Source organism: Poromitra crassiceps (assembly GCF_964638095.1).
Source record: "Poromitra crassiceps genome assembly, chromosome: 2".
Classification (NCBI taxonomy): domain Eukaryota; kingdom Metazoa; phylum Chordata; class Actinopteri; order Beryciformes; family Melamphaidae; genus Poromitra; species Poromitra crassiceps.
In genome coordinates, this window is record NC_139624.1 from 112,488,301 (window position 1) to 112,501,473 (window position 13,173).

General features: G+C 43.4%; 1 protein-coding gene across 1 annotated transcript in view; it reads right to left on the minus strand.

The window, feature by feature from the left end:
• Positions 1 to 13,173, minus strand: part of LOC310771382 (retinal-specific phospholipid-transporting ATPase ABCA4-like) — a gene marked incomplete at both ends in the record, with an annotated part of 189,101 nt that overhangs the window by 140,215 nt on the left and 35,713 nt on the right. The window contains 3 exons of the mRNA XM_083631907.1: positions 6,845 to 6,984; positions 7,839 to 8,073; positions 9,395 to 9,484. Coding sequence (XP_083488033.1) covers positions 6,845 to 6,984; positions 7,839 to 8,073; positions 9,395 to 9,484 — 465 coding nt within the window. The remainder of the gene's footprint in view (positions 1 to 6,844; positions 6,985 to 7,838; positions 8,074 to 9,394; positions 9,485 to 13,173) is intronic.

A 13,173-nucleotide genomic window follows, 5' to 3' on the forward strand; every position in this document is an offset into this window, starting at 1 on the left:
AGGCTATAGGCTAAATACATTGTGAGTCTTATATTACTGTGCTTGCGCCGCCGTGCGCACATTCCGTGTTTTATGCACATGAGAAAGTGGTAGATAAGAGAGATTTGCATAGTTTGAGGGTCTGAAAAATGTGATTATTTGGAAAATATCTGTGCTGTATCATGACTGCTGTGGTTATTGGAGTTATTATGCAGACCTGTGCAGACCTGTGGCACGTTATTTTTGTAGGTAGGCTATATGGATGTGCAAAATGCCTGCATATTGCGTCATGCATACTTTGATGCTGGTATGGTGTTGCCAATTGGGGGCGGCATAATTTGTTCTCGCCTAGAGCGGCAGAATGGCACGCGCCGGCCCTGGCTAGGCTACTGTAGGCTTTATAACTAGGAGATGAGGCAGTTATTGGGCTGGGTAGCCTACTAAACGTTATATGCCCCCCGCCCCCTCTCTCCCCCGATGTCATAGGGCGCTATCAAACGTAGCCAAATCATCGGGAAAGGTCATATTTTCTTCAATACTACCTTTGGTGTGAATATGATAAAGTGTGGTTATTTATGGTGGAGGGAGGGTCATGCATTTATCTCCAGTCACTCAGGGAGGGACATGGACAAATATTTATAGATCTGGGGAGGGTGAAGGAAAAAAACGAAAACAAAGTCGCCCCTGCACCATACCCCCCCCTCTCATAAATAACCAACAGTCCCTAATGGAATCATTATGGGACACGGCTAATAGCCGAACTTAGCCATAGTTCAACATGGCATCAAAATAAATACAAGCTTCTTTCGGGTGAAACATGTCCGTGAATTAAAACTAGCTACATAAAATTGCTGCACTCTACATGTGTGTATGTGCAGTTGTCTTTATCATCTCTTTATTTTAGTAAATCTCACTGACGTTACTTTCCATTTAACAGTATGCGAGAGATGAGGAGGAAGGCACAAGTCGCGGAGCCCAAAAGACCACCCATCAGACAATTCCTGATGTTTTTGAAAAGCAGAGGAAATATGACAAGAACTCACATGAAGCAAGAAAGTGTGATAGGGCATTGGCAGAATTCCTATGCATCGATCAAATACCAATATACACCGTTGAAAAAAAAGGATTCCAGCAATTCTGTGAAATAAATTAAATTATAATATTTAATATAATAATAAAATTAAATACTTGAGGGCTACATGCCACTGTCTGTACTCACTGCCATACATAGTTGAATGTAAGAAGAAGTAAGCAGAAGCACATTGGTACAAACATTGCATTGTAGTGTTACAATGCAATGTTTGTAATGGAATCATTATGGGACACGGCTAATAGCCGAACTTAGCCATAGTTCAACATGGCATCAAAATAAATACAAGCTTCTTTCGGGTGAAACATGTCCGTGAATTAAAACTAGCTACATAAAATTGCTGCACTCTACATGTGTGTATGTGCAGTTGTCTTTATCATCTCTTTATTTTAGTAAATCTCACTGACGTTACTTTCCATTTAACAGTATGCGAGAGATGAAGAGGAAGGCACAAGTTGCGGAGCCCAAAAGACCACCCAGCAGACAATTCCTGATGTTTTTGAAAAGCAGAGGAAATATGACAAGAACTCACATGAAGCAAGAAAGTGTGATAGGGCATTGGCAGAATTCCTATGCATCGATCAAATACCAATATACACCGTTGAAAAAAAAGGATTCCAGCAATTCTGTGAAATAAATTAAATTATAATATTTAATATAATAATAAAATTAGATACTTGAGGGCTACATGCCACTGTCTGTACTCACTGCCATACATAGTTGAATGTAAGAAGAAGTAAGCAGAAGCACATTGTTTTGTTTTAAAGTTGAATGGCTACATGCCATTTGTTAATTGGAAATGGTTGCATACTTTAATAAAGGAGAATATGTTCAAGAAATATCAGTCTGTTTTTTTACCGTGGTACCGAAATTGGTACCGAGTACCGTGGAAATTCATTAGTACCGGTACCGACTACTGAATTATTGGTACCATGACAGAATGCAATGTTTGTAATGGAATCATTATGGGACACGGCTAATAGCCGAACTTAGCCATAGTTCAACATGGCATCAAAATAAATACAAGCTTCTTTCGGGTGAAACATGTCCGTGAATTAAAACTAGCTACATAAAATTGCTTGCACTCTACATGTGTGTATGTGCAGTTGTCTTTATCATCTCTTTATTTTAGTAAATCTCACTGACGTTACTTTCCATTTAACAGTATGCGAGAGATGAAGAGGAAGGCACAAGTCGCGGAGCCCAAAAGACCACCCAGCAGACAATTCCTGATGTTTTTGAAAAGCAGAGGAAATATGACAAGAACTCACATGAAGCAAGAAAGTGTGATAGGGCATTGGCAGAATTCCTATGCATCGATCAAATACCAATATACACCGTTGAAAAAAAAGGATTCCAGCAATTCTGTGAAATAAATTAAATTATAATATTTAATATAATAATAAAATTAAATACTTGAGGGCTACATGCCACTGTCTGTACTCACTGCCATACATAGTTGAATGTAAGAAGAAGTAAGCAGAAGCACATTGTTTTGTTTTAAAGTTGAATGGCTACATGCCATTTGTTAATTGGAAATGGTTGCATACTTTAACACATTCAGTGCCAAGGACGTCTGTGGACGTCCTAAAAAAAAGTAACGAGGAGTGCCAAGGACGTCTGTGGACGTCCTAAAATCATAATTCATATTATTCCATAATTCTGCTGTTTAAGGTCGTACCTAGCCAGTGAGCATGAATCCCTTCAAGGGATCACACGGCGCCACCTTAAACATCGTCACAGGAGCTGCTCCACCCACCTCAGATCCTTTACTTTGTACAGGAGACAGCGGAGAAAGTGGAAACCGATGCATGCTTTCTGGACCATTTCTGCCAGAGCCGTATATATTGCTCTGTCTACAGCGGAGAGTGGGCTCGGCTGCATCCGCGCTCACAACTGAGCTCTTATGCTTCTATCTATCTCCACACGATTTCCTAGAAAGCCAGCATGCCTGCCTTTTCGTTCAGTCGCGTTTGCCAGCGCGCATCATTTCCTTGATGGGCGGCGGGGCGCTGGGATCTGTCCGGGGCAAAAACGAGAAAACAAACTCTGTGCGTGTGGGAGGAGCCCGCAGCTCAGAGGTGGAGAGGGGGGAGGGGGGAGGGGGGGGGGGGGGGGGGGGGGGAGAGGGGTGTGTGACACACACAGGCTGCACAGAAACCACACCACACGCCACCACATCAGAAAACACCAGCCAGAGTCAGTGAATGTGCTCGAAATTAGAGTGCAAAAGGTATTCATAAAAGGGCCTACAGTATATCTTGGAAACTAAAAAAAAACGACAGAAAACCCTTGAAAGTGCACTTTTTTGAGAGGCTGTAATTTCATAATGGAACTGTCTAGAAACAAAATTTCTTCTTTGGAAGAAGCAGGAGTGTTCAATGTTTCATTAAAGTCCAGCCCTGTTAATATAGCCATAATAGAAAAAATTCTATAGCTGTTTTCAACTGAATGGAAGTGAATCTGGCACAGGCTCCAGACAATTTTACTGAAGCGCTGTGGCACTGAATGTGTTAATAAAGGAGAATATGTTAAAGAAATATCAGTCTGTTTTTTTACCGTGGTACCGAAATTGGTACCGAGTACCGTGGAAATTCACTAGTACCGGTACCGACTAGGCTATTGAATTATTGGTACCGTGACAACACTAGTTAGGGTTGCATTACTTCAGACAAGACGGTAATGTTAGCGGAGTTTCTGACCAGGAGGTAAATCCATTAGCAAGCAGCTAACGTTATCTGGTCAAAACCACATTACAGTAGCTACAAGCAGCAAGGTCCCTCCATGAACCGAAAACACAGTCCTGACTCTAGTTTCCCCCCGATGTCGGTCACATTGCTGCTGTCTGGCCAGACGGGCTTCACTAGATAAATATTTATTTATTTATTTTGTGTGGACTTTTTTCTGGAGTCTGTGTTGTTGTTGTTGTTTGCTAGCAGCTAGCAATGAACGTAACGTTAGCCACTTCCTGTTAGCTGTCTTCTTCATTGGTATTTCCGCCGGAGCCATGAGGACAAGACAGGCTCTTGAACGCGCAGAACGTCACATCTGCCCAATTTGCTGGGAAAGTATAACCCGTCAGAAGCATGATAATCTTGCAATATCTTTGCAATGGGTGAACGCGGAGAGATGTGGCTGGGCTCATTTTTTAAGTTAAGGAACGGCGCATTCACTCATTGGTAATATAAAACACTTTGTGAACGTTTATTTTCCAGCCAAACTTACGGATAGTAGCCTACCTTTAAAGTCACTCATCGTCTTCATTATTCCAAGCATAAACTACACAGGATCTTCCCTTCTGTCTCGTCACTGTGTGACAGGTGTCAGAGGGCACACTATCTCATGCCTTCTGGTTCTGCCCTTCTTTAACGAGGTTCTGGGCCAAAATATTTGATTGGTAAGGCCTATAAAATAACCCTACAGCCGGAGGCAGAACTCGCCATCTTCGACTGCTCGGAGTCCTCTCTGAACTTCCCTACAGCTGTACAACAATCTCTGACACTGGGGAACAATCTCTGACAACCGTCGCCAAAAGACTCATTCTGAAAGAATGGAAGTCCTCCTCCTCACCTTCTTTTCAGGTGTGGCTGATCTCTGTTGTACAGATGGAGAGACTCAGGTCCCTGAGAACCAACTCGCTTAAAGGGTTCTCAGCTATTATGGGACCCGTTTTTGGCCTAGTTTGACGAGGTTAACAATGACTAGTGACTGAAGTTGGGGTATAGCGGATAGCTTGTTCGGCGGGTATCTCATGGACCCCCTGTGTGGGATCGCATGTTGTCTCTTTATACATAAGCACCTTATGCGACTGGTAGCACCACATTGTAATGTTGAATGTTGATGTCTATTTCTTTCCCTTTTTCTTTTCCTGTGTCTGAGCCTGTTTGTCTTGTTCGTTTACTGTTCTATAAAAACTAAAAATAAAATATTGGGGGTGGGGGGGGGAGAACAGCACGATGCACGACACAGCTGAGGGTGCAAATACAAAAGGCCTGCAGAGCGTGCGGAGGCCAAGTTTTTTGCCTTCTGTAAAGTAATGGATTAACCCCTTAGTCATTCCCTTTTTCCACGCAATTAAGATCCCAATCTGAGGGAAGTGCAATACAAAGAGGGCATTACGGGATGGGGAAGAGGAAACCTCTGTGTGTGTGTGTGTGTGTGTGTGTGTGTGTGTGTGTGTGTGTGTGTGTGTGTGTGTGTGTGTGTGTGTGTGTGTGTGTGTGTGTGTGTGTGTGTGTGTGTGTGTGATCACACATGTCTTCAAAGATAGGCTCTGGTGCACTGAAAAAGTCATGGCGCCAGTAGACTATGTAGTAGTCGCTACAGCCAGTCCACTTGTGTTCTTCCATTGCAGGCAAGCCATCCATGACTGTTGCCCCCCCCCCTGTCCATCCCTGGAGAGTTTTAGTCAAGGAGAGCAACCTCAGGTACTGAAAAATGTTTTTGGTCTCAATTGCTAGTCTTCTTCAATATAGCAGGATGTATATTTTGTATAATTATGGTCCAATTTCGAGTAAAATAGACGATAAAACAGATTATGTGATTAACAGGTTGCCTGTCAGTGATCGTGCAGCTCACAGATCGTAGACCAATAGAGAGCCCCAGGAATGAGTCCGGAAAACATCGATGCTACACTTCCGGGTTCTTCACTGTTTTCGCCTATGGGATTTTTGAATGGGTTTTCGGCGTGATGCTTCAAATATGGTCTCTGGGCAACGCAAGCTTAATCAAACGCGAACCAGTGTTCAGCAGGATAATCTTCACACATGAGGACCATTTTTATGAGTTTTTAAGCTTTTACATGCCATTAAAAAAGTTAAGTTAAGTTAAGTTAAGTTAAGTTAAGTTAAGTTAAGTTATCCTTTATTTATCCCCATGGGGAAATTCATCCTCTGCATTTGACCCATCCTCTACTAGGAACCTTCCTAGAACTAGGAGCAGTGGGCAGCCACTGTGCAGCGCCCGGGGCGGCTAGCTAGCAAACGGCTAAATGAGACTGTTGAGTCGACGGGGATATTATACGTCAATAACGTCATCACTTCAAAGGATGAACACAGAAATGATCTTTCCCTCACCTGCAGTCAGCCCGGGGTAATCAGTGCACAGCAGCGCACACATCAACAACACTCCAGGTTGAGTGGTGACGTGACGGGGAAGCCTATATGCGACACTGTGTGTAGTTCTGGATTAGCTTAGCACAAGCTTTTTACTTCTAAGGCTTGCATTTACGCTTCAAAACTCATGAAAGTGGTCCTCATGTGTGAAGATTATCCCGCTGAACACTGGTTCATGTTTGATTAAGCTTGCGTTGCCCACAGACCTTATTTGAAGCATCACGCCAAAAACCCATTCAAAAATCCCATAGGCAGAAACAGTGAAGAACCCGGAATTCCGGGACTTTCGCATTCCGACTACAAAAATACGTCATCCCTGGGGCTCTCTATAGCAGGGGGTGCTGCAGCTGAAATGTATTTTTCAATCCAGTCTATTTTCTTGGATTCTCTGTTTGAGTTTCTCTTTTCTTTGTTCAGCCATGCAGCTATCACTGCTCATGCTAACTACACAGTTCTTCTGTCTATTCCAAGCAACCTGTAAATGTAATTATATTTTTCCGTGAGGAAGACCTAGACACCGGGAGTTTAGGATAGCAAACAGAACACGGCAATACAGGGAATACAGGGAGAGTAGCAAGGGTCACAGATTATGACTTGAAATCTTTCCATGTACAGTAGAGTCTTTCATCATGGTATCCACCTGATGGCAGATGTTGCTTACATTGCGTATGATCTGCCTGACAGCGGGCGAGTCTGGGGCGTAGAGGATCTGCCCCAACAGCATGGGCTTGATGGACCTCCACACAGCCCTGGTGGCGGGGTCAGACTCCAACTCCCTCATCAGGTCATGGCAGAATGGAGCTGGGGGAGGGGGGCATGGTTGTGTGTTATTTTCCTATAGAATACTTAAGCAATAGCTCATGACAGGCCATGGTACTGTATATGCTCGTTATACCACACCCAAGTGTCGTGCCTGAAAACACCCTTAGGTGTGGTATAATTAGCATATATCACAGCCTGAAGTGAGCTATTGCTTTTATAAAACGGTTACCAAGTATGCCAATATGAAAGTAACTCCAATTTAAATCGCTGTTATTCATTAATCATAATGTTCCACATAATAAAATAGTCCCTCTTGGCTCCCTGCATGTTGCTTGTTATTGCCATTAGCTAGCTAGCAGTTAGCTAGCTGTCGTATACTGATGACGTCACTAGCAGGAGACGACACTAAACACTACCGCAAGGAACTCTGGGTATTATGGTGACACTGGTTGGCTTAGTAGCTCCCGATCGTGAGGCTAGCAGGCTAGCTAGCTACCATTTTTTATCAGAGGCGGAGTGATTCGGTTTGTTTTGTATGTTTACTTTTTTTTTTTTTTTTTTTTTTATTATTATTATTATTTATTCTGTATTTTCCTCTACATTATGATCAAATGTAATGATATGGTGAGGTTCCATTATAAGCCCTCCTCCGGTTTCTTACCTCACCAGCACAACTCTTTTTTTCTCTCTCCCTTTCCTCTGTGAAAGATGTAGGCCTATTTATGTATATGATTATTGTTTCTCTTTTGTGCAAACCAATAAAGTATAAAGATCTAATAAAATTACAAATAAGTGGTTTGAGATTAGGCACTTGCTCCGAATCGGCCCTGGAACAGCCTTGGTTGCAACAGCGTGCTCTTGTGGTCAGTACCTTCCCTCATCTGTCTACTCACTGGTGCTGTTGTCCAAAGTGTTGTGGCCCTGTGCCCTGACACCAGTGATGCCCAGGAAGGCCTTGTAGTTGTTGTCCTCATACCAGTTGAAGGAGGCGACCCTGGAGAACGCCCCCTCACTGTAGCCACAGAGCAGGCTGGAGGCGGCGGCCACTAGGTGCCTGAACGACAGACTGTCCCGGAACAAAGGAGTCAAGACCCGGAGAAGCTCCATGGAACTAGTCCTCTGAGCCAACTGTGGAGGGGAGGAGATGCCATGAAGACAAGATGAAGTGAACAGTCCCCGTGGGGAAATCGGATCACTGCAACAGCAAAATAATGTCAGAATAAAGCAAGGAAAATTTTGTATAAATAAGAGCAGAGCAAATGGGTTGTATTAAACATAACCAACAATTCTCTCATGTCAAGAATAGTAGGCAAATATTATTTCTTCATGAAGATGTGCAAAATAACAGCGGATACCAGATTGGAGGGGGGGGGGGTGACGATATGAAAATATACCAAATCTATAATAATAAAATATATGTAGTATAAAAGAAAAATAACAAGACATGTGCAATATATACAAATGGAAAGGATGTGGGGAAGAAAATCACCTTATCAAATCAAATTATTAAGTTATATTATTATAAAGTATTGTAGTATATTGTATACGAGGGATCAGCGTGACATCACTTGACACCCAGAAATGCGGAACCCCGTGGCAGTTAATAGTATGAGTTGTGTCAAACAAATGTTAATATCTCAAAAACTATCACATCGCTTATATTTTGACATTCTGAGTGAGAGCAGAAGTAGCTCAAGAGTTTGATGTATATTGTGCATGTCGTGTTAAAGTTGTGTGAACTGTCGCAGTTTTAAAAATGTAATGTAGTATAATGGAAGGTTAAAAAGCACACGTGCGCATGCACACGCGCACACACACACACACACACACACACACACACACACACACACACACACACACACACACAAACACAAACACACACACAAAACCTTGCCATATGCAGTACAGAAGAGAGAGTGACCTTGGTTTTGGGTCATTGTTGTTCTGCCACAGAGTTTTCCCACTTTCCCAAATGGCACTTCTAATGAAAGAGAATTCATGGAAAATAACGACGAATGAACGAATAACAAGTGGCTTCACATCTTCTGTCTGGGCAGAGACAACAGTCCTGTCAACAGGATGTCACTTCCACAGAAGAGACATCCACAACAAACATCCGCATGCACGCACATACGCACACACGCACACGCGTGCACGCACGCACACACCATTTCACACACACACCATTTAATCACCACTGCGGTCTCATTAACCTGTGAGTGCAGAGGTTTCACCTGCCTCTGCAGCTCCATTCTTGTCTCCATGGCGATGATGTATGTGTTTTTGGGCCTGGGATGGATTTAGCCTTCCTCGTACGCACTAAACGATCTCCCCCCGCTGTCTGTGTTTGCGTAAAAACTCCAGGCCAGAGGAAGCCACTGTTTCCTGACAGCTAAAAATAGCGGCCGGTGAACTTTTGAATGGAGGTGGATGGGAGCGTGCCCATTACCTCTTGCAGTTTTTCCGAGGCGGCGGTGACAGTCCGTACCCAGAAGGGAATGTCAATGCCGTCAGAGTAATTGTCCACTAGGCGGGGAAGCTGAGAAGAAACACAAACACATTATTATTAATACGATTTTTTTTTTATGTTTATTTCTGTTAGACAGCAGCAGTTTCAATTTCTCAAAAGAAAGACCACATTTCCCGTAAAACCCCATTGTTTCCCCAAAAATATGATGCTACTTGTTTTGAAGAGCCAGAAGATGTCTCATTTGTTTTATGGTAATGATACTGTCTGAAAATGAATGTGTTAAGGATTATGCTAAAATGATACACATACCGTACTGTAGGACCTGTAAGAAAACATAGGCTATGTTTTATGTAAAGAAAACGCCACAAAAAATCCACTGTGACACAAACCTATATTTCCAGGGATATTGAAGTCCTCATCATTAATTTCTTATGAGCCCCACAGCAGGGCCTTAAAGCTGAGGCCTGCTCAGTGGTCGCATGACCCACATCCTCAGGGACGGCTTTAGCTCAGGAGGTAGAGCGGGTCGGCCAATGACGCAAGGGTTGGCGGTTCGATCCCCGCTCCCTCCCAGCTGCTGTCGTTGTGTCCTTGGGCAAGACACTTAACCCCAAATTGCTCCCGATGGTGTGTAGGCACCCTGCGTGGCAGCCTGCCGCCATTGGTGTATGAATGGGTGAATGTAGACTATCTACTCATTGTAAAGCGCTTTGGATAAAAGCGCTATATAAATGCAGACCATTTACCATTTACCATTTACATCCTGAAGGCACAGCAGCTGGACTGATAGCTTCTCCATGACCCACATCCTGAAGGCACAGCAGCTGGACTGACAGCTTCTCCATGACCCACATCCTGAAGGCACAGCAGCTGGACTGACAGCTTCTCCATGGCCAACATCCTGAAGGCACAGCAACTGGACTGACAGCTTCTCCATGACCCACATCCTGAAGGCACAGCAGCTGGACTGACAGCTTCTCCATGGCCCACATCCTGAAGGCACAGCAACTGGACTGACAGCTTCTCCATGACCCACATCCTGAAGGCACAGCAACTGGACTGACAGCTTCTCCATGACCCACATCCTGAAGGCACAGCAGCTGGACTGACAGCTTCTCCATGGCCCACATCCTGAAGGCACAGCAGCTGGACTGACAGCTTCTCCATGGCCCACATCCTGAAGGCATAGCAACTGGACTGACAGCTTCTCCATGGCCCACATCCTCAAGCACAGCAGCTGGACTGACAGCTTCTCCATGGCCCACATCCTGAAGGCACAGCAACTGGACTGACAGCTTCTCCATGACCCACTTCCTGAAGGCATAGCAACTGGACTGACAGCTTCTCCATGGCCCACATCCTGAAGGCAAAGCAACTGGACTGACAGCTTCTCCATGACCCACATCCTCAAGCACAGCAGCTGGACTGACAGCTTCTCCATGGCCCACATCCTGAAGGCATAGCAACTGGACTGATAGCTTCTCCATGGCCCACTTCCTGAAGGCACAGCAGCTGGACTGACAGCTTCTCCATGACCCACTTCCTGAAGGCACAGCAGCTGGACTGACAGCTTCTCCATGGCCCACTTCCTGAAGGCACAGCAGCTGGACTGACAGCTTCTCCTGGGGATGTGAGCAGAGATCTGCAGCCAGCTCACAGCACAATAGGCTGAAGGTCCAGGAAACGGCATGAGGCCAAGACATCGAACATCCAGGGGAGACATCCTTCCTCTCCAACATTCCTCCCTACAGTATCTCTGATCTCTATTTTTGCATTGAAGCTGATGATAGCCAATATTTTGTGCCAATATGAAATGTACTCAAATTTGAATTTGCCATTTTCATGTCAAAACATTCTCTAAATTCGGTCGGTCGGGGCGCCTGTTCAGGGCAGAAGGGAACTGGTGGGAATGGCGTGATCCTCCCATGTGCTACGTCCTGCCGGTGAAGGTCCCCGCTGTCAGGTGAAAAGAAGCGGCTGGCAACTGTGCATGTGTGCCTAGCCCCTGTTTCACTGTCAGAGCCAATCATAAGGACGGTGGCCCCTCTTTCACTGTCAGAGCCTAACGAGAGGAGTGTCTGTCCAATAAGCTCATTACTGAAAGAGGCCAAGTCTGCCTGCTCAGCTATACTGTCCACAAGCTCCTTACTGCATTGCTTCCAATTTAAAACATGTTGGCAGGGTCAGATACATGAGTCGCTCAGAGTTCAATAAAACCTTGCAATGGATTACTCCAACTCAGTAATGTAATTACTGATTACTTTAAGGCACTTTTGGATTAGGTCAATTGGTTTTGAAACATTATGAAATTACAAAACATAAATCTTGGAGCTTGAACTGGATTGAACTGGAACTGGATTTTCATCATCGTCTGCAGTAATTATTATAATCCTTATTTGAAGATATAATATAATAATGTCTAAATAAACAATTTTTATATATATTTTATTTTACATTTTAACATTTTACAGAACAACACACAAAGAAAGAAAACAAAAACAGACACAGAGAAAAAAAGGAAAAGGAAAAAAACGTGTATATATATATATATATATATATATATATATATATATATATATATATATATACTAAGGACATTCAGTGTTACAACATAGTGCTACCAGCCACATACATATGTGCTTCTAAGAGATGCTGTGCGTGGGGCCCCACGCAAGGGGTCCGCAAGTCACCCGTCACCCCTGACCTCGTCACGATAGGCCAGAAACGGCTGAGACTGAGACTTTTTTGAGTGAGTTGGTCCTCAGGAACCTGAGTCTCTCCATTTGTATAACAGAGATCATGTCTGTTAACCACAACTGAAATGAAGGTGAAGAGGGAGACTTCCATTCCTTCAGAATTAGTCTTTTGGCGACAGTTGTCCCGTGTGTCAGAGACTGTTGCACAGCTGCAGGGAAATTCAGAGAGGTCTCCGAGCAGCCAAAGATGGCGAGTTCTGCCTCCGGTTGAAGGGTTCGAATTTTACACGTACATTTTTGGTACTTATCCAGAGTGGCAGAGTGCAGTGGTTTGAGATTAAATTCCTAGATCATCAACATCACAATCAAGGAAAATGATGTAACAAATTTTGTTTAGATTATTTTTTAGCATCCTCCCTGACTGTCTCCCTCTTTGTGAATCAGGTAAGTTTTAAAGGTGAGTTGTATCTTTAGGCCAAACAGCTGTTTATCAATCATGGCTCCTGACTTTGAGCATGCCGTGTGTGTGAGCTTGTAAAGTTTGGACCTAGATGTGATTTGAAAACATCTGGAGTCAAACGTGACCTGCAGCCATGAACTCATACACGTACAAAATATGAGGGAAATCTTAAAAAGCTTCAAGATCCTTCTCCAACTCCTCTGCTTCTCTTTATCTCCATATCTGTGATTGATATAGATTTAGTAATAAGGGAAAATAATATGAGATAATAGCTTTTACCTGAATTCACCTCACCAGTGTAATTCATGAAAAGAGTCTTCCTAAAATGTTGTACATTGAGTGTATAATAAACATCGATAAGATCCAGTCTGTGAAAATATGTCAAAAATAACCATTTAACAGTCATATCATTAGTTTTATTTTGTGACATTTTTCATTTTCTAAATGTAAGTGTAATTTAATTAAAGGTCGGTTACATAATATTAATTTGGCACAAATGTCTTCTTATGTAACTTGGTAGTTGGATGAATACATTATAGGACGTATACATTCATGATTGTAGATTAAATTGGAGCTGGTTCATTTTAATTAGATTCCTTATT